We start from the raw sequence: 19,840 nt of genomic DNA, 5'->3' as shown, positions 1-19,840 counted from the left end.
CACACACGGGTATTTCACACGCAGGGAGACGACTGTAGGTGGAAAAACAACCCCCACACAGCCCTCAGATCGATGCACAACCGCACAGGGACACCTGACACAACCGCACACGGATGTGACACGCTCACAGCCACTCAACTGCACACCAACAACCTTCACAGGGATGGAGAACTGTACACGGGCACCAGACAGGCAGAGACACAACCGCACAGGGAGGGCTGACACGCCCCCACGGGGAGATGCACAACCGCACACCCATGTACAACCGCACAAAGAGCCCAGACACAACCGCACAGGGCTGTGACGTGCTCACAACCACACACGGACATTTCACACGCAGAGGCACAACCGCACACGAACAGCCCTCGTGTGTATCCACACCTGCGCATGGATGTTTGACAGGCACAACCGCACGGGGATGTGATACAGTCAGACAGGAACAGGCGACACTCACAGAACACACGGGGCACAACCGAACACAAACAACCCTCACACGGATGCACAACCGCACACAGGCAGAGGTACAACCGCACAGGGACGTGACACAACCAGACAGGAACACACGACACTCACACGCACACGCACAACCAAACACAACTCTGACACGGATGCACAACCGTACACAAACAATCCCCACACAACTCCCACATGGATGCACAACTGCACACAAACAACCCTCACACGGATGCACAACCGCACAGGGATGTGACACAGTCAGACAGGAACACACAACACCCGTAGACCACATGCAGACACACAACTGAACACAAACAACCCTCACATGGATGCACAACCACACACAGATGCTTGACAGGCAGAGGCACAACCGCACAGGAACACGCAACACTCACACGCACACGCTACACGCACAACTGCACACAACTCCCACATGGATGCACAACTGCACACAAACAACCCTCACACAACTGCCACACGGATGCACAACCGTGCACAAACAACCCTCACACAACTGCCACACGGATGCACAACCGTGCACAAACAACCCTCACACGGATGCACAACCGCACATGTTTGACATGCAGAGGCACAACCGTACCGGAACACGCAACACTCACAAACACACATGACACGCACAACCACACAGGAACACGCGACACTTACAAACGCACGCACAACCGCACACAAACAGCCCCCACACGGACGCACAACCACACACAAACAACCGCACACAACTCCCACACGGACGCACAACCGCACACGGACAAACAACGGTCACGCAACCCTGACACGGACACACAACCGCGCACAAACAAAACAACCGGACACGAGACTTGACACAAACAACCCGACACGGGACTTGACACGCACACGCACAACCCGCACACGGACAAACAACCAGCCAAGGGACTCGACACAAACACCCCGACACGGACGGGGCGTGCGACTGTCACGCCAACACACGGATGAACAACCGGCCACGCACAAACAACACCCCCCCCACCCTCACCCTGCCACCCCCGCAGGCAGAAACAGCCCCGCCACACTTGCACACGCAGTTGCACACCCGCACACGGAGCTGTCACACTCACACCCGACTGGGGGAACGACTGACACCCCCCCAAGCCTGACACAAACACACACACACCCCACAACACCCCCCCCACCCTGTGTCACTTCTGTCACCCCCTCGGGGGGTCCGGCCCCCCCTCCCAGCAGCACTTTGGGGGTGTTGGGTGTAAATTTGGGGGGTGACAAAACGAGGGGTGACACCGGGGGGGGGGAGCTGGGGGGTGTTACAGGGGGATGGGGCACTTTGGGGGGTCTTTGGGGGGTCCTAAAAGGTTGTTTGGGGAAGGTTTGGGGGGTGTTGAGGAGGTTTTTTGGGTGGGGGGTTGTTTAGGGGGTGTAGGGGGGGTGTTTTTGGGGGGGTGTGGGGGGTATTTGGGGGTGTGGGGGGTGTTTTGGGGGGTGTAGGGGGGTATTTGGGGGGTGGGCGTGCCCAGGGCAGGGTGTGGGATTGGGGGTCGAGTCCCCCCCATCCCTGACCACCCCCAGGGGGTCGCACCGGGGGTGACACCGCGGTGACATCGCCGGGAACGGGGCGGGGGGAGGGCAGGGGGTCCCGCGGTGGGGGAGGGGCGGTCCCGGAGCCCCTCGGGGGTCCCGGGATGGGGATCGGGGGGTGGGGAGGGGTCGTTACCGGGGCCTGTCCCGGGGCCGGGGATGTCGCGACAGCGGCGGCGGCGGCGGCGGCACAAGATGGAGGCGGCGCGTTGGGCCCCGGGTGGGAGGGAGGGAGGGACCCCCCCGCCCCACCGAGCGGGGACAGGGGGGGACACCGGGGGACAGGGGGGGACACCCAGGGGACATGGGGGGACACAGGGAAACACTGGGGGGACATGGGGGGGACATGGCAGAGACATTGGGGAACACTGGGGGGACACGGGGGGGATATGGGGGGGACATTGGGGGGACATTGGGGGGACACTGGGGGGACACTGGGGGGACACATAGGGGACACCCCAAAAGGGAAAAGGGGGTGGAGGAGGAATTTGGGGGTGAAGGAACATGGGGACAGCAGGACACGATGGGGGGGACACAACTGGGGTGACAATCAGGGGGACAAAAGTGGGAGTAAAAGTGGGGGGACAGTGGGACACAACCAGGGACACGAGGGGACATTGGGGGGACATTGGGGGGACACCCAGGGGACAGCAGGACACAACCAGGGACATTGAGGGGGGACACAAGTGGGAGATAAAACTGGTGACACAACCAGGGGGGACATTTGGGGGGACACAACCGGGGCATGGAGGGGACAGAGACACAACTGGGGACAAAAGTGGGGGACACCGTTTTTGGGGGGACAGGAGGGGACACAGGTTAAGGTGGGGACATGGTGGACGGGGGGGCACAACCAAGGACACGAGTGGGGGACACAAATGAGGGACAAAGTGACACAAAGTGACACAAAGTGACACAAAGTCAGGCACAGCACAGGGTGAGACACGGGTGACACAGGAGGGGACAACTGGGGACACGATGAGAGAACTGGGGACAAATGTGGGGACAGAGGGACACGAGAGAGAACTGGGGACACAATTTGGGGACACAGGGACACAATGAGACAAAACTGGGGACAAATTTGGGGACAAAATTTGGGGACACAGAGACATGATGAGAGAGACCTGGGGACAAATTTGGGGACACAATTTGGGGACACCATGAGACAGAACTGGGGAGAAATTTGGGGACACAATGAGGGAGAATTGGGGACAAATTTGAGGACACAGGGACACGATGAGAGAGAACTGGGGACAAATTTAGGGACACAATCTGGGACACAATTTGGGGACACAATGAGGTGGAACTGGGGACAAATTTGGGGACACAGGGACATGATGAGAGAGAACTGGGGACACAATTTGGGGACACCATGAGACAAAAACTGGGGACAAATTTGGGAGTACAATGACACCAGGATGCAGCAAGAAGGAGAGATGGGGACAAAAACGGTGACAACACAACCAGGGACACAACTGGGGACACAACAACAGTGTCACCGTGCCCTCGGGGTTGGTGTCACCTCGAGGGTTCAGTTGTCACCGAGGTGGGGAGGGTGTGTTGTGTGTCTGACTGTTGTCCCCTCAAATTCCCTTTTTTTTTCTGCCATAATTGTTCCCTCCTGAATCTCCTTTCTGACTTTCAAATGCCAAATTTCTCCTTCTTTTTCTCTATTGTGGCCTTCCTGTCCTTCCTGCCCCCCCCAAAACATTATTTTACTGCTCTTATTGTCCTCCCAATCCTCCTCCTGCCCCCCTAAATCCCCCTCCTTGTCTGTAATTCCCCCCACAAACTCTCCTGCTTGTCTAAAATATCCCATTTCCTACTCCAGTTATAACCCCACGCTCCTCCTGCTCTGCCTTCCAGCCTTTAATTCCTTCCCCAGCCCTTTAAATTCCCATTTTTTCACTCCTAAAACATCCTTCCGGCACAGGCCGCAAAGCCTCGGCCTTTCCCAGCGCCCACAGCCGGGTCTGGGCGGGCGAGGCCGGGGCTGAACAGGCCGGCGCTTCGTCCGTTTCCGCCTTCACTTCGGCTTTTTCCGTCTGATAATTCGGTAATTTCCGGTGTTTTCCGTTAGTACTTCGGAATATTTCGGTGATTTCCGCCATAAGTTCGGTGTGTTCCGGCTTTTTCCGTCAGGCTTCGGACACTTCCGGGTAACTTCGGTCATTTCCGTGACTCTCCGGCGATCTCCGCCCACTTCCGGCAGCGCTTCGGGAATCTCCGTCAAACTCCGTCGATCTCCGCCGGTTCCGGCTCTCGGGCTCGGGAGGAGGCGGAGTTTTGGTAATAAATTATTCATGAGCCGATCCCACCGTGCGGGAAATGGGGGGAACCGAGGCCGCCGCGTCCCGCGAGGGTTTCCCGGAGCGGCCGCCGCCTTTTTCCCCTTTTCCCGCTCCTTCTTCGCCTCAGGGACCGTAAAGGGACTCGCCATTCCCGCCCTTTCCCGCCGTTTTTTTCCCGCGCTCCCCCCCCATTGGCTGGGAGGCGTTTGGTACGTTCTGGCCACGCCCCCTCCGGCCGCTCGCGGGGGCCGAGTCTATAAAAGGCGGCGCCGGTGCCTCAGATCGCTCAGTCGCGCCTTGAGCGCGGAGCGGCCGGAGCGGAGAAGGGGAAACTCCGCCCGGGGGGCTCCGGGAAGGCGCCACTTTCCCCGGTGGGGGTTTAAACTCGCCCCCCTACGTGAAGGGGTCGATTCCCAGCGGTCGGAGCGGCTCGAAGCCGCGGCCCCACACAAACCGGCGCCATGCACGGCGGTCCGCCCTCAGGCGACAGCGCCTGCCCGCTGCGCACCATCAAACGAGTCCAGTTCGGGATCCTGAGCCCCGATGAGATGGTACCGGGGCCCGGGCGGCGCGGTGGGAAGCGGGGCCGGCGGCTCTGAGGGCGAACGAGCGGCGGGAAATGGCGGCGGGGGCAGCGAGAGCCGGGACGGAGCGGCCCCGGGCGGGGACAGCGCCCCCCACAGGCCCGGGGGGCTGGACTGGGGGGTCAGGAGGGAGATTTGGGGGGTCCTCAGGGGGTTTGGGGACACAAAAAAGGTTCTGGAAGGTGTTGGGGTATCCAAGGAGGCTTGAGAAGAGCGTTGGGGTGTCCGAGAATGGCTCAAGATTCCCCTGGCAGTGTTTTGGTGTCCTTAGGAGTGGATCAAGGAGCTTCGGGAGGAGTTTTGGGATCCCTGAGGGTGTCCTTGGAGGGGTTTTGGGGCGCCTGGGAGGGTTTTAGGATATCTTGGAGGTGTCTGGGGGGAGTTTGGAGGAGCTTTAGGCTGGTGTGAAGGAGATTTGGGGCGCCTGGAGGTTTTTTAGGGGAGCTCTAGAAGAGATTTGGGGTGTCCCGGAAGAGTTTTGGGGTCCTTGGGAGTCACTCAGGGGAGCCCTGGAGAGATTTTTGGGGTCCTTGAGAGTCGTTCAGAGATCCCAGGTGGAGTTTTAGGGTCCCTGAGAGTCGCTCAGGGTTTATTGGAGGAGTTTTGGGGACCCAGGTGGAGTTTTGGGGTTCCTGGAAGTCACTCAGGGGACCCAGGGGGGGTTTTGGGGTCCCTGAGTGGGGATCCAGGTGGGATTTTGGGGTTCCTGGAAGTTGCTCAGAGACCCCAGGTCAGATTTTGGGCCGATTGGGACATTCCTTTCCCCCCTCAGAGTTCCCTTGGGGTCCCCCCCACCCATTTAGGGTTTTACGGATGATTTTGGAGCCCCCCAGGTGCCTCAGTTTTCCCTTTTCCCCCCAGAAAAGGATGTCGGTGACCGAGGGGGGCATCAAATACCCCGAGACCACCGAGGGGGGCCGGCCCAAACTGGGGGGGCTCATGGACCCCCGGCAGGGCGTCATCGAGAGGACGGGGCGCTGCCAGACCTGTGCAGGTGAGTGCTGGGCCCCAAATCTCCTGAGAACCCCGAGAACCTGCATCAGGGAGAGCCCAAATCCCTAAATCTGTGTGAGGGGGAGCCCAAATCCCTAAATCTGCATCAGGGACACCCCAAAATCCCAAAAATCTGCATCGGGGACACCCCAAATACCAGAAATCTGCATCAGGGACACCCCAAAATCCCAAAAATCTGCATCAGGGACACCCCAAAATCCCTAAATCTGTGTCAGGGGGAGCCCAAATCCCAAAAATCTGTGTGAGGGACACCTCAAAATCCCAAAAATCTGCATCAGGGACACCCCAAATACCAGAAATCTGCATCAGGGACACCCCAAAATCCCTAAATCTGCATGAGGGACACCCCAAAATCCCAAAAATCTGCATGAGGGACACCCAAAATCCCAAAAATCTGTGTCAGGGACACCCCAAAATCCCAAATCTTCACCAAGATTTCCCTGAGATTCAAAATTCCCTCACGAGGAGGGTCCTGAACCCTTAAATTCTCCCCTAGAGAACCCCAAATATTTCTGGGTTTCCTTTTTTAAGATTTTTTTTTGTTGTTTTCTGTTTTTGGGGTTTTCTGGGTTTCCTTTTTTAAGGGTTTTTTTTTTTTTTTTTTTTTTTTTTTTTTTTTGTTTTTTGTTTTTTGTTTTCTCTTTTTGGGATTTTTCTGGATTTCCTTTTTTAAGTTGGTTTTTTTTGTATTTTCTCTTTTTGGGATTTTCCTGGATTTCCTTTTTTAAGGTTTTTTTTTTTTCTGTGTTTTTTGGGATTTTCTCTTTTTTGGGATTTTCTCTTTTTGGGGATTTTCTCCTTTTGGGGATTTTCTCTTTTTGGGGTTTTCTGGTTTTTTTTTTTTTTTTTTTTTTTTTTTTAAGTTTTTTTTGGGGTTTTCTGGGTTTCCTTTTTTAAGTTTTTTTTTTTTTTTTGGTTTTTCTCTTTTTGGGGTTTTCTGGGTTTTTTTGGTTTTTTTGGTTTTTTTTTTGTTTTTTTTTTTAAGTTTTTTTTGGGGTTTTCTGGGTTTCCTTTTTTAAGTTTTTTTTTTTTTTGGTTTTTCTCTTTTTGGGGTTTTCTGCATTTCATTTTTTAAGTTTTTTTAAGGCTGTTCCTTCTCACCCCAAAACCCCAAACCGAGGGTGAGATTTCCTTTATCCCAACCCCATTTTGTGCTAATTTTGGGGTGTCCCTGATCTGATTTTGGGTTTGTTTTCCCCAGGGAACATGACGGAGTGTCCGGGGCACTTTGGGCACATCGAGCTGGCCAAGCCCGTGTTCCACGTGGGATTCCTGGGCAAAACCATGAAAATCCTGCGCTGCGTCTGCTTCTTCTGCTCCAAGCTGCTCGTGGACTCGGTGAGGGCCACAAACACCCCAAAACACCCTAAAAACACCCAAAAATATCCCAAAAAACCCCAAAAATACCCCAAAAAACACCTAAAATACCCCCAAACCATGAAAATCCTGCGCTGCGTCTGCTTCTTCTGCTCCAAGCTGCTCGTGGACTCGGTGAGAGCCAGAAACACCCCTAAAACACCTAAAACACCCAAAAATACCCCAAAAACACCCCAAAAACACCTAAAACACCCCAAAACACCCCAAAAATACCCCAAACCCATGAAAATCCTGCGCTGCGTCTGCTTCTTCTGCTCCAAGCTGCTCGTGGACTCGGTGAGGGCCAAAATCACCCCAAAAACACCCTAAAACCACCTAAAATACCCCAAAAACACCTAAAACACCCCAAAACCACCCCAAAACAGCCCAAAAATACCCCAAACCACCCCAAAACCATGAAAATCCTGCGCTGCGTCTGCTTCTTCTGCTCCAAGCTGCTCGTGGACTCGGTGAGGGCCAAAATCACCCCAAAAACACCCTAAAACCACCTAAAATACCCCAAAAACACCTAAAACACCCCAAAACCACCCCAAAACAGCCCAAAAATACCCCAAACCACCCCAAAACCATGAAAATCCTGCGCTGCGTCTGCTTCTTCTGCTCCAAGCTGCTCGTGGACTCGGTGAGGGCCAAAAACACCCCAAAACACCCTAAAACACCCAAAAAACACCCCAAAACCACCTAAAATACCCCAAAATACCCCAAAACCAGCCCAAACCACCCAAAAACACCCCCAAACACCCCAAAAACACCTGAAATACCCCCCAAACATCTAAAATACCCCAAAACCAGCCCCAAAACAGCTAAAATACCCCAAAACATCCCAAAACACCCCCAAAATACCCCCAAAACACCCCAAAATTTACAGGGGTGGAATTGGTTTTGGGGGATTTTTGACCCCAAAAACGACATTTTTTGACCCAAAAATGAGATTTCTGACCCCAAAACCCACATTTTCAGACCCCAAAAATAACTTTTTTTTACCCAAAACCCACATTTTTTCACCCAAAAATGATGTTTTCTGACGCCAAAAATGACATTTTTTCCCCCAAAAATCACTTTTTTCCCCAAAAATCACTTTTTTTTCCTCAAAACCCCATTTTTTACACCAAAATGACATTTTTCCCCCAAAAACAACATTTTCTGACCCCAAAAATCACATTTTTTTCCCCAAAACCACATTTTTCCCCCAAAAATCACATTTTTTTCCCCCAAAACCCCATTTTTTCCCTCCAAAATCACATTCTTCCCCCAAAATCACATTTTTTTCCCCCAAAATAACATTTTTCCCCTAAAATCACATTTTTTCCCCCCAAAATTACATTTTTTTCCCCCAAAAATCCCATTTTCCCCCCAAAAATCACATTTTTCCCCAAAAAAATCACATTTTTCCCCAAAAATCACATTTTTTCCCCCAAAACCCCATTTTTTTCACCCAAAATTACATTTCAGACCCCGAAAAAGCCATTTTTTAACCCAAAAATCCCATTTTTTAACCCAAAAATCCCATTTTTTTTCTCAGAACAACCCGAAGATCAAAGACATCCTGGGCAAATCCAAGGGGCAGCCCAAGAAGAGACTGACCCACGTGTACGACCTGTGCAAGGGCAAGAACATCTGCGAGGGGGGCGAGGAGATGGACCACAAGTTCGGGGTGGAGCAGCCCGAGGGCGACGAGGATCTCACCAAGGAGAAGGTGGGGGCACCAAAAAATTCATTTATGCCACTAAAATTCCTCTTTGTGGTCCCAAAATCCCATTTGTGGTGCTAAAATTTAGTGTTTGTGGCACTAAAATTCCTGTTTGTGGCACAAAATTCCATTTATGGCCTCAAAATTTAGTGTTTGTGGCGCTAAAATTAAATTTATGGCCCCAAAATCCCCTTTAGTGGCCCCAAAATTTAGTGTTTGTGGCCCCAAAATTTTATTTATGGCATCAGAATTCCATTTATGGCCCAAAAATTTTGTGTTTGTGGCGCTAAAATTCCTCTTTGTGGCACAAAATTACCATTTCAGGCTCCAAAATTCCTGTTTGTGGCCCCCGAAGTTCCTGTTTGTGGCCCCAAAATCCCCCTTGGCACCCCAAAATTTAGTGTTTGTGGCATTAAAATTCCTCTTTGTGGGCCCAAAATCCCCCATTTTTCTCCCCTTTTTCTCCCCCATTTCTCACCTTCTTTTCACCCGATTTTTCGCCCTTTTTCACCCATTTTTCTGCCTTTCCAGGCCACAGTGGCTGTGGGCAGTACTATCCCCTGTTAATAACCCAAATAATTCCCATTTGTCACCCATTTTTCCCCCTTTTTCCCCCGTTTTTTTGCCTTTCAGGGCCACGGAGGCTGCGGGCGGTACCAGCCCCTGTTAATAACTCAAATAATTCAATTTTTTCACTCATTTTTTCCCATTTTTCCCCCATTTTTCACCCTCCCAGGGCCACGGCGGCTGCGGGTGGTACCAGCCCCTGTTAATAACCCAAATAATTTAATTTTTTCCCCCATTTTTCCCCATTTCAGGGCCACGGCGGCTGCGGGCGGTACCAGCCCTGTTTTTAACTCAAATAATTTAATTTTTTCCCCCATTTTTCCCCATTTCAGGGCCACGGCGGCTGCGGGCGGTACCAGCCGCGCATCCGCCGCTCGGGGCTGGAACTTTACGCCGAGTGGAAACACGTCAACGAGGATTCCCAGGAGAAGAAGATCCTGCTGAGCCCCGAGAGGGTCCACGAGATCTTCAAACGCATCTCGGACGAGGAATGTTTCGTGCTGGGGATGGACCCCAAATTCGCCCGGCCCGAGTGGATGGTCTGCACCGTGCTGCCCGTGCCCCCGCTGTCCGTGCGGCCGGCCGTGGTCATGCAGGGCTCTGCACGGAACCAGGTGGGGATTTTATGGGGGTTTTATGGGATTTTTATGGGATTTTATGGGGTTTTGGGGTGGTTTTGTGGAGTTATTGGAGTGTTTGAGGTCCTTGGGGCACCGTGCTGCCCATGTCCCCACTGTCAGTGAGGCCGGCCGTGGTCATGCAGGGCTCGGCCAGGAACCAGGTGGGGTTTTATGGGGTTTTTATGGGATTTTTATGGGGTTTTGGGGTGGTTTTGGGGTGTTTGGGGCACCGTCCTGCCCGTGCCCCCGCTGTCCGTCCGGCCGGCCGTGGTCATGCAGGGCTCGGCCAGGAACCAGGTGGGGTTTTATAGAGTTTTTATAGGGTTTTTATAGGGTTTTATAGGGATTTATAGGGATTTGGGGTGATATTTTGGTGGTTTTGGGGTGTTTGGGGCACCGTGCTGCCCGTGCCTCCATTGTCAGTGAGGCCGGCCGTGGTCATGCAGGGCTCTGCCCGCAACCAGGTGGGGTTTGGGGTGAATTTATAGGGTTTGGGGGTTGTTTGGGGTGGTTTGGGGGTGATTTTATAGGGTTTTGGGGTGATTTGGTGGGGTTTTGGGGTGATATTTTGGTGGTTTTGGGGTGTTTGGACAGGGGGCTGCCCGTGCCCCTGCTGTCCGGCCGGCCGGCCATGGTCATGCAGGGCTCGGCCAGGAACCAGGTGGGGTTTGGGGTGAATTTATAGGGTTTTTATGGGATTTCATGGGGTTTTGGGGTGGTTTTGTGGGGTTATTGGAGTGTTTGAGGTGGTTTTGGGGTGTTGGGGGCAGGAGGCTGCCCATTGCCCCAGTGTCCATTTGTCATGCAGGGCTCTGCTTGAAACCAGGTGGAGTTTTGGGATGATTTTGTGGGGTTTTGGGATCATTTGGTGTCATTTTGTGAGGTTTTGGGGTGATTTTGTGGGGTTATTGGAGTGTTTGGGGTCACTTTGTGGGGTTTTGGGGTGTTTGGGGTAGGGGGCTGCCCAGTGTCCATTTGTCATGCAGGGCTCTGCTCACAACCAGGTGGGGATTTTATGGGATTTTTATAGTTTTATAGGGTTTTAGGATGATTTTGTGAGGTTTTTATAGGGTTTTATGGGATTTTGTGGGGTTTTGGGGTGGTTTGGGGCCCCGTGCCTCCCATTCCCCCAGTGGCCATTTGTCCAGCCGTGGTCACACAGTGCTCACCCCACACCCAGCCGGACACTTGGGCATTTTTTATGAGCTCCCAGGGTGGGTTTTGACTTTCCTGGTGCCTTTTTGGGATCTCTCCACTCCTTGTGGTTCCCTAAATCCCCATTTTTGGGATTTTTCCCACCCCAAATCCACCCTCCACCTTCCCTAAATCACTTTATCCTTTCTCCCCCACCTTTATCCCCCCATTAACCAACCCCACTGATTTTTTTGGGATGTTTAATCCATCCCAAACTCATTTTTTGGGGTCTCCCCAGGACGACCTGACCCACAAACTGGCCGACATCGTCAAGATCAACAACCAACTGCGGCGCAACGAGCAGAACGGGGCGGCCGCGCACGTCATCGCCGAGGACGTCAAACTGCTGCAGTTCCACGTGGCCACCATGGTGGACAACGAGCTGCCCGGCCTGCCCAGGGTCAGGGAGGGGTCACACAGGGGTTTTGGGGGGTCTCAGAGGGGTTTGGGGTGATAGAAGTAGGTGGTGGCCCCATGTCCCCACCCATGGATGTCAAACTGCTGCAGTTCCACGTGGCCACCATGATGGACAGCGAGTTGTCCAGCCTGTCCCAGATATGGGGAGAGGTCTGGGGGGTCACAGAGGAGTTTTGGGGGGTCTCAGAGGGATTTTGGGGGGTCTCAGGGGGTCTCAGAGGGGTTTTGGGGTGATAGAAGTAGGTGGTGGCCCCATGTCCCACCCGAGGACGTCAAACTGCTGCAGTTCCACGTGGCCACCATGGTGGACAACGAACTGCCCGGCCTGTCCCAGATATGGGGAGAGGTTTGGGGGTCTCAGAGGGGATTTGGGGGGTCCCAGAGGGGTTTTGGGGGGTTTCTGAGGGGTTTTGGGGGGGTCTCAGAGAGGTTTTGAGGGATCTCAGAGGAGTTTTGGGGGGTCTCAGAGGGGTTTTTGGGGGTCAAACCCCCCCGACCCCCCATTTTCTCCCTCCCACAGCCCATGCAGAAATTGAGGAATCCCCCAAATGTGTTTTACTCCCCCAATTTCTTCCTGATCCCCACAATAACCCAGAGACAAATCCCAGAATGATCAATTTGAGTCTCCCAATGGATTTGGGATTTTCGTGGTGATTTTGGGGGCTCAATCCCCCCCTGACCCCCCATTTTCTCCCTCTCACAGCCCATGCAGAAATTGAGGAATCCCTAAAATATGTTTTACTCCTTCTGTGAGCCTCACAAAAACCCAGAGACAAATCCCAGGATGACCAATTTCTATCCCCACAATGGATTTGGGATTTTTGTGGTGATTTTGGGGTCTCAACCCCCCCTGACCCCCCGTTTTCTCCCCCCAGGCCATGCAGAAGTCGGGGCGGCCCCTGAAGTCCCTGAAGCAGCGTTTGAAGGGGAAGGAGGGCCGGGTGCGGGGGAACCTGATGGGGAAACGGGTGGATTTCTCTGCCAGAACCGTCATCACCCCCGACCCCAACCTGGCCATCGACCAGGTGGGGGTTCCCCGCTCCATCGCCGCCAACATGACCTTCGCTGAGATCGTCACCCCCTTCAACATCGACAGGTGGGATTTGGGGGGGTTTATGGGGGTTTATAGGTGTTTATAGGGGATTTATGGGGTTTATGGGGGTTTGGGGTGGGGGTTCCCCGCTCCATCGCCGCCAACATGACCTTTGCTGAGATCGTCACCCCCTTCAACATCGACAGGTGGGATTTGGGGGGGTTTATTGGGGTTTGGGATGGATTTATGGGGTTTATAGGGAGTTTATAGGGTGTTTATAGGCGATTTATAGGTTTTATAGGGGATTTATGGGGTTTACAGGAGATTTAAGGGGTATTTATAGGGAATTTATGGAGTGTTTATAGGGAATTTATGGAGTATTTACAGGGGATTTATTGGAGGTTTATAGGGGATTTATAGAGTGTTTATGGAGAATTTATAGTGTTTATAGAGGACTTTGGGGGTTTATGGGGTATTTATAGGGTTTATAAGGGATTTATGGGGTGTTTGGAGTAGATTTATGGAGGTTTGGGGTGGATTTATGGGGTTTTGATGTTGGTGTCCCCTCTCCATCCCCACCAACACAACCTTTGCTGAGTTTATCCCCCCACTGCTCCTCGTGGTGACTCTGAGGGTTATGAGGTGCCTCCCTGACCCCCAAAATCCCCTAAATGGACCCCAAAGTCCCCTAAATGGACCCCAAAATCCCCCCCCAGGCTGCAGGAGCTGGTGAGGAGGGGGAACAGTCAATACCCGGGGGCCAAATACATCATCAGGGACAACGGGGACAGGATCGACCTGCGCTTCCACCCCAAGCCCAGCGACCTGCACCTGCAGATCGGGTACAAGGTCAGTGCCAAAAATCCCCAAAAATATCCCAAAAATGCCCCAAAACCCCCCGGATCCCCCTGCGCTTCCACCCCAAGCCCAGCGACCTCCACCTGCAGATCGGGTACAAGGTTAGTGCCCAAAATCCCCAAAAATACCCCAAAAATACCCCAAAATCAACCTGCACTTCCACCCCAATCCCAGCGACCTCCACCTGCAGATCGGGTACAAGGTTAGTGCCCAAAATCCCCAAAAATACCCCAAAAATACCCCAAAATCAACCTGCACTTCCACCCCAATCCCAGCGACCTCCACCTGCAGATCGGGTACAAGGTCAGTGCCCAAAATCCCCAAAAATATCCCAAAAATACCCCCAAACCCCCCAGGATCCCCCTGCGCTTCCACCCCAAGCCCAGCGACCTGCACCTGCAGATCGGGTACAAGGTTAGTGCCAAAAACCCCCCAAAAAACCCCAAACAGCCCCAAAAATCCCCTAAAACCCCCCCCAGGGTTCCACCCCAAGCCCAGCGACCTCCACCTGCAGATCGGGTACAAGGTCAGTGCCCAAACAGCCCCAAAAATTCCCTAAAAACACCCCAAAATGCCCCCAAACCCCCTCCAAACCCCCCTGTTTTTTGGGGTCTCCCTCATTTTTGATGTGTTCTGATGTTTTTTTGGGGGGTGTTTTTGGGGCAGGTGGAACGGCACATGTGTGACGGGGACATCGTCATCTTCAACCGCCAACCCACCCTGCACAAAATGTCCATGATGGGCCACAGGGTCAGGATCCTGCCCTGGTCCACGTTTCGGCTGAACCTCAGGTAAAATGTCCCAAAATTATCCCAAAATTATCCCAGAATTATCCCAAATCCTGCCCTGGGCCACCTTTTGTCTCAATCTCGGGTAAAATGTCCCAAATTTAACCCCAAATCCTGCCCAGGTTCATGTTTAGTCTGAATCTCAGGTAAAATGTCCCAATGTCACTGCTGTGTCCCCAATGTCCTTGATGTCCCACAAAGTCTGGGTGTCCCCCCGATGTCCCCGCAGTGTCACCACCCCCTACAACGCTGACTTTGACGGCGACGAGATGAACCTGCCCCGTGTCCCTGATGTCTCCAATGTCCTCAATGTCCCCAATGTCCCCAATGCCCCTTATCCCTGATGTTCCCAATGTCTCCAATGTCTCCAATGTCCCAGTGTCCCCCTAATGTCCACAATGTCCCTGATGTCCCCGATGTCCCCAATGTCCCTGTGCTGTCCCTGCAGTGTCACCACGCCCTACAACGCGGATTTCGACGGCGACGAGATGAACCTGCCCCGTGTCCCCAATGTCCCCAATGTCCCCACAATGTCCCCAATGTCCCATATCCCTGATATCTCCAATGTCCCTGTGATGTCCCCACAATGTCCCCGCAGTGTCACCACCCCCTACAACATGGATTTTGACAGTGACGAGATGAACCTGCCCCATGTCCCCAATGTCCCTGATGTCCCCAATGCCCCACAATGTCCAGGTGTTCTCACAATGTCCCCAATGTCCCTGTGCTGTCCCCGCAGTGTCACCATGCCCTACAACACGGATTTCGATGGCGACGAGATGAACCTGCCCCATGTCCCTGATGTCCCCAATGTCCCCTGTGATGTCCCCAGTGTCCCCTGTGATGTCCCCAATGTCCCTGTGCTGTCCCCGCAGTGTCACCACCCCCTACAACGCCGATTTCGATGGTGACGAGATGAACCTGCACCTGCCGCAGTCCCTGGAGACGCGGGCGGAGATCCAGGAGCTGGCCATGGTGCCCAGGATGATCGTCACCCCCCAGAGCAACCGGCCCGTCATGGGCATCGTGCAGGACACGCTGACGGCCGTGCGCAAGTTCACCAAGAGGGACGTCTTCCTCGAGAGGGTCTGTCACCTGGGGGGGTTTGAGGTTGATTTGGGGTCGATTCGAGATGATTTGGGGTTGGTTTGAGGTGGTTTATGGTGATTTATGGTGGTTTTTGGTGATGTTGTGTCGACACACTGACGGCCGTGCGCAAGTTCACCAAGAGGGAACGTCTTCCTTGAGAGGGTCTGTGGCTTTGGGGGGGATTTATGGTGGTTTTGGGGTGGTTTGGGGTGATTTGGGGTTGGTTTGAGGTGATTTATTGTGATCTTGGGGTGGTTTATGGTGGTTTAGGGTTAGTTTCTGGTGACATGGGGTTGGTTTTGAGGTGGTTTCTGCTGATTTATTGTGGTTTTGAGGTGATTTCTGGCATTTTGGGATGGTTTATGTGGTTTCAGGGTGGTTTGAGGTGGTTTTGGAGTGTTTGAGGGTTCAGTTCAGGACACGCTGACGGCCGTGCGCAAGTTCACCAAGAGGGAACGTCTGCCTTGAGAGAGTCTGTGACCTGGAGGGGTTTGAGGGGATTTGAGTTGGTTTGAGGTGGTTTCTGGTGATTTTGGGGTGGTTCGTGGTAATTTATGGTTGTTTGGAGTTAGTTTCGGGTGATTTCTGGTGGTTTTTGGGGTGGTTTGAGGTGAATTAGAGTTGGCTTGAGATGATTCATGGTTGATTTGAGGTGAATTAGGGTTGGTTTGAGATGATTTATGGTGGTTTTGGGATGGTTTATGATGATTTATGGTAGTTTTGAAATGGTTTCAGGTGATATATGGCGGTTTTGGTGTGATTTGAGATGATTTAGGGTCAATTTGAGATGATTCAGGGTTGGTTTGAGATGACTTATGGTGGTTTTGGGGTGATTTGTGGTTGGTTTGTGATGGTTTGTGGTGGTTTTGGAGTGATTTGTGGTGGTTTCAGGGTGGGTTTCTGGTGATACACGGTGCTTTTGAGGTGGAGTCTGGTGATTTATGGTGGTTTGGAGTTTGTTTCTGGCGATTTGCGGTTGGTTTGAGGTGACTTGGGTTTGTTTGAGGTGATTTGGGATTGATTTGAGATGATTCATTGTTGGTTTGAGGTGATTTAGGGTCGGTTTGAGGTGATTTGGGGTCGGTTTGTGGTGATTTATTGTGATCTTGGGGTTGTTTATGGTGATTTATGGTGGTCATGTGGAGGTTTCTGGTGATAGATGGTGGTTTGTGGTGGTTTTGGGGTGGTTTCTGGTGCTTTATGGTATTTTGAGGTGGATTCTGGTGTTTTCTGGTGGTTTCATGGTGATTTCTGGTGTTTTTGGGGTGTTTTCTGGCATTTTGGGGTGGTTTGAGGTGGTTTTGGGGCAGTGTTTGATGACAATTTTTGAGGTCTCCTTTAGGGCGAGGTGATGAACCTGCTGATGTTCCTGTCCACCTGGGACAGGGATTTTGAGTAATTTTGAAGGATTTTGAAGGATTTTAGGCAGTTTTTTTAGGATATTTTAGGACCTCTATGGATTTCTCTCAATCACTGACAGTTTTTGGGTGTTTTTGGTGTCCCCAGGGCGAGGTGATGAACCTGCTGATGTTCCTGTCCCCCTGGGACGGGGATTTTGGGATATTTTAGATTTTTTTGGGATCTCTATGGATTTTTCTCCAATAATGACAGTGTTTGGGATCTCCTTTAGGGTGAGGTGATGAACCTGCTGATGTTCTTGTCCACCTGGGATGGGGATTTTGGGGGATATTTGGGATATTTTGGGATATTTTGAAGGATTTTAGGCGGGTTTTTTTTATATTTTGGGATCTCTGTGGGATTTTTTCTCCAATAATGATAATTTTGGGGTCCCCCAGGGCGAGGTGATGAACCTGCTGATGTTCCTGTCCACCTGGGACGGGAAGGTTCCCCAACCCGCCATCCTGAAGCCTCGGCCGCTGTGGACGGGGAAACAAATCTTCTCCCTGATCATCCCCGGGCACATCAACTGCATCCGCACCCACAGCACCCACCCCGACGACGAGGACAGCGGGCCCTACAAGCACATCTCCCCCGGGGACACCAAGGTGGGGCCACCAGGGGGGGCTCAGGGGGGTTTGGGGGGAGTTTGGGGGAGATTTGAGGGGAGTTTGGGGGGGTTCGAGGGGGGTTTGGGGGGGTTTGAGGGGCTTTGGGGGGGGTTGAGGGGCTTTGAGGGGGGTTTGGGGGGATCTGGGGGGGTTTGGGGGGATCTGGGGGGGTTTGAGGGGATCTGAGGGGGTTTAGGGTGGTTTGAGGGGATCTGAGGGGGGTTTGAGGGGATTTGGTAGGACCTGAGGATAGTTTGGGGTGGTTTGAGGGGATTTTGAGGGGGTTTTGGGGAGGTTTGAGGGGGGCTTGGAGGGGTTTGATGGGCTTTGGTGGGATGTGAGACTGGTTTGGGGGGGGTCTGGGGAGGGTTTGGGGGGGTTGGAGGGGCTTTGGTGGGATCTGAGGGTGGTTTGAGGGGATCTGAGGGGAGTTTGGGGTGGTTTGAAGGGGCTTTTGTGGGATCTGGGGGGCTTTGGGGTGATTTGAGGGGAATTTGTGGTGGTTTGAAGGGCTTTGGTGGGACCTGAAGGTAGTTTAGGGGTGGTTTGAGGGGCTTTGGTGAGTCTGATGGGACTTTGGGGTTGTTTAAGGGGCTTTGGTGGGATCTGAGGAGATTCTTGGGGTGGTTTGAGGGGCTTTGGTGGGATCTGAGGGGGTTTTGGTGGGATCTGAGGGGGTTTTGGTGGGATCTGAGGGGGTTTTGGGGTGGTTTGAGGGGGATTTGGGGGGATCTGAGGGGGTTTTGGGGGGATCTGAGGGGGTTTTGGTGGGATCTGAGGGGGTTTTGGGGGGATCTGAGGGGGTTTTGGGGGGATCTGAGGGGGTTTTGGGGTGGTTTGAGGAGACTTTGGTGGGATCTGAGGTCCTTTAGTGGGACCCGAGGCTGTCTGGGTCGCTCTCAGGCCCTTTGTCGTGTCTCCCTCCACCCCAGCTCACCCCAATAACCCCCACACTGCCCTTCCCTTGTCCCTGGGACCCTCCAGGGGCAGTTCTGGGGTTTCCTGGACCCCCAAACCCCCTGAGCCCCCTCCCTGTCCCCCCCAGGTGATCGTGGAGAACGGGGAGCTGATCATGGGCATCCTGTGCAAGAAATCCCTGGGGACGTCGGCCGGGTCCCTGGTGCACATCTCCTACCTGGAGATGGGCCACGACACCACCCGCCTCTTCTACAGCAACATCCAGACCGTCATCAACAACTGGCTGCTCATCGAGGGTCCGTGGGGGTCCTGGGGGGTCCTGGGGGGGTCCTGGGGGGTCCTGGGGGGGTCCTGGGGGCTCCTGGGAGGGTTCTGGGGGGTCCTGGAGGGCTGGGACCTTCTCAGATCCCAGTTTGGTGGAGCCCTGGGGGTCTTGGACCCCTTTTTGGGGCTCCTGGGGGGCTCTGTGGGCTCCTGGGGGGTCCTGGGAGGGTCCTGGGGGGTTTTGGGGGGTCCTGGGGGGTCCTGGGGGGGTCCTGGGGGGCTGGGACCTTCTCAGATCCCAGTTTGGTGGAGCCCTGGGGGTCTTGGACCCCGTTTTTGGGGTCCTGGTGGTTCTTGAACCCCTTTTTTGGGGTCCTGGGGTGGCTGGGACCCTCCTGGTGGCATCTAACGAGGGCTTGGTCACCCTGGGACCTTCTGGGGTTCCAGTTTGGGGCTCTTGGACCCCTTTTTTGGGGTCCTGGTGGTCTTTGGACCCCTTTTTGGAGGATCTCAGGGGATTTTTGGTGGTTCCTGAAGGATCTCAGGGGGTTTCTAGGTGGTTTTTGGAGGATTTTAGGTGGTTTTTGGTGGTTTTTGGACGATCTCAGGAAGGTTTTGGTGATTCCTGAAGGATCTCAGGAGGGTTTGGAGGATTTCAGGAGGTTTTTGGTGTTTCCTGGAGGATCTCAGGTGGTTTTTGGTGGTTCTTGTGGAATTTTTTGGGATTTTTTTGCCGTCCCGAGGTGTTTTTGGTGGTTCCTGAGGGATCTCAGGGGTTTTTTTGATGGTTGATGTCCCCCAAATGTCCCCAAATGTCCCCAAATGTCCCCCAATGTCCCCCAGTGTCCCCAATGTCCCTGCTGTCCCCCGCAGGTCACACCATCGGCATCGGGGACTCCATCGCCGACGCCAAAACCTACCAGGACATCCAGAACACCATCAAGAAGGCCAAGCAGGACGTCATTGAGGTGGGGTTTGGGGCCATTTCTTGGGATTTTGGGGCTTTTTCAAAATTTTGGGGATTTTTTGGGATTTTTGGGGGGTTTTTCTGGGATTTTGGAGCACTTTGTCGGGAGTTTTGGGGCTTTTCCAAAATTTTGGG

At 53.4% G+C, this 19,840-nt stretch overlaps 1 protein-coding gene across 1 annotated transcript in view; it reads left to right on the top strand.

Moving 5' to 3' along the window:
* Window positions 1–4,639: 4,639 nt before the first annotated feature.
* POLR2A (RNA polymerase II subunit A) overlaps window positions 4,640–19,840 on the top strand; it is a 33,881-nt gene continuing 18,680 nt past the window's right edge. The window contains exons 1-14 of the mRNA XM_083881502.1: window positions 4,640–4,867; window positions 5,762–5,894; window positions 7,116–7,252; window positions 8,814–8,987; window positions 9,881–10,125; window positions 10,293–10,329; window positions 11,601–11,762; window positions 12,655–12,875; window positions 13,529–13,661; window positions 14,337–14,461; window positions 15,334–15,544; window positions 17,344–17,553; window positions 18,602–18,770; window positions 19,612–19,706. Coding sequence (XP_083737628.1) covers window positions 4,778–4,867; window positions 5,762–5,894; window positions 7,116–7,252; window positions 8,814–8,987; window positions 9,881–10,125; window positions 10,293–10,329; window positions 11,601–11,762; window positions 12,655–12,875; window positions 13,529–13,661; window positions 14,337–14,461; window positions 15,334–15,544; window positions 17,344–17,553; window positions 18,602–18,770; window positions 19,612–19,706 — 2,142 coding nt within the window. The 5' untranslated portion in view covers window positions 4,640–4,777. The remainder of the gene's footprint in view (window positions 4,868–5,761; window positions 5,895–7,115; window positions 7,253–8,813; window positions 8,988–9,880; window positions 10,126–10,292; window positions 10,330–11,600; window positions 11,763–12,654; window positions 12,876–13,528; window positions 13,662–14,336; window positions 14,462–15,333; window positions 15,545–17,343; window positions 17,554–18,601; window positions 18,771–19,611; window positions 19,707–19,840) is intronic.

Source organism: Zosterops lateralis, assembly GCF_965231275.1.
Source record: "Zosterops lateralis genome assembly, chromosome: 34".
NCBI classification, from domain to species: Eukaryota; Metazoa; Chordata; class Aves; order Passeriformes; family Zosteropidae; genus Zosterops; species Zosterops lateralis.
Note: the sequence above shows the minus strand (reverse complement) of the source record. Positions and strands in the feature narration are given on the sequence as shown.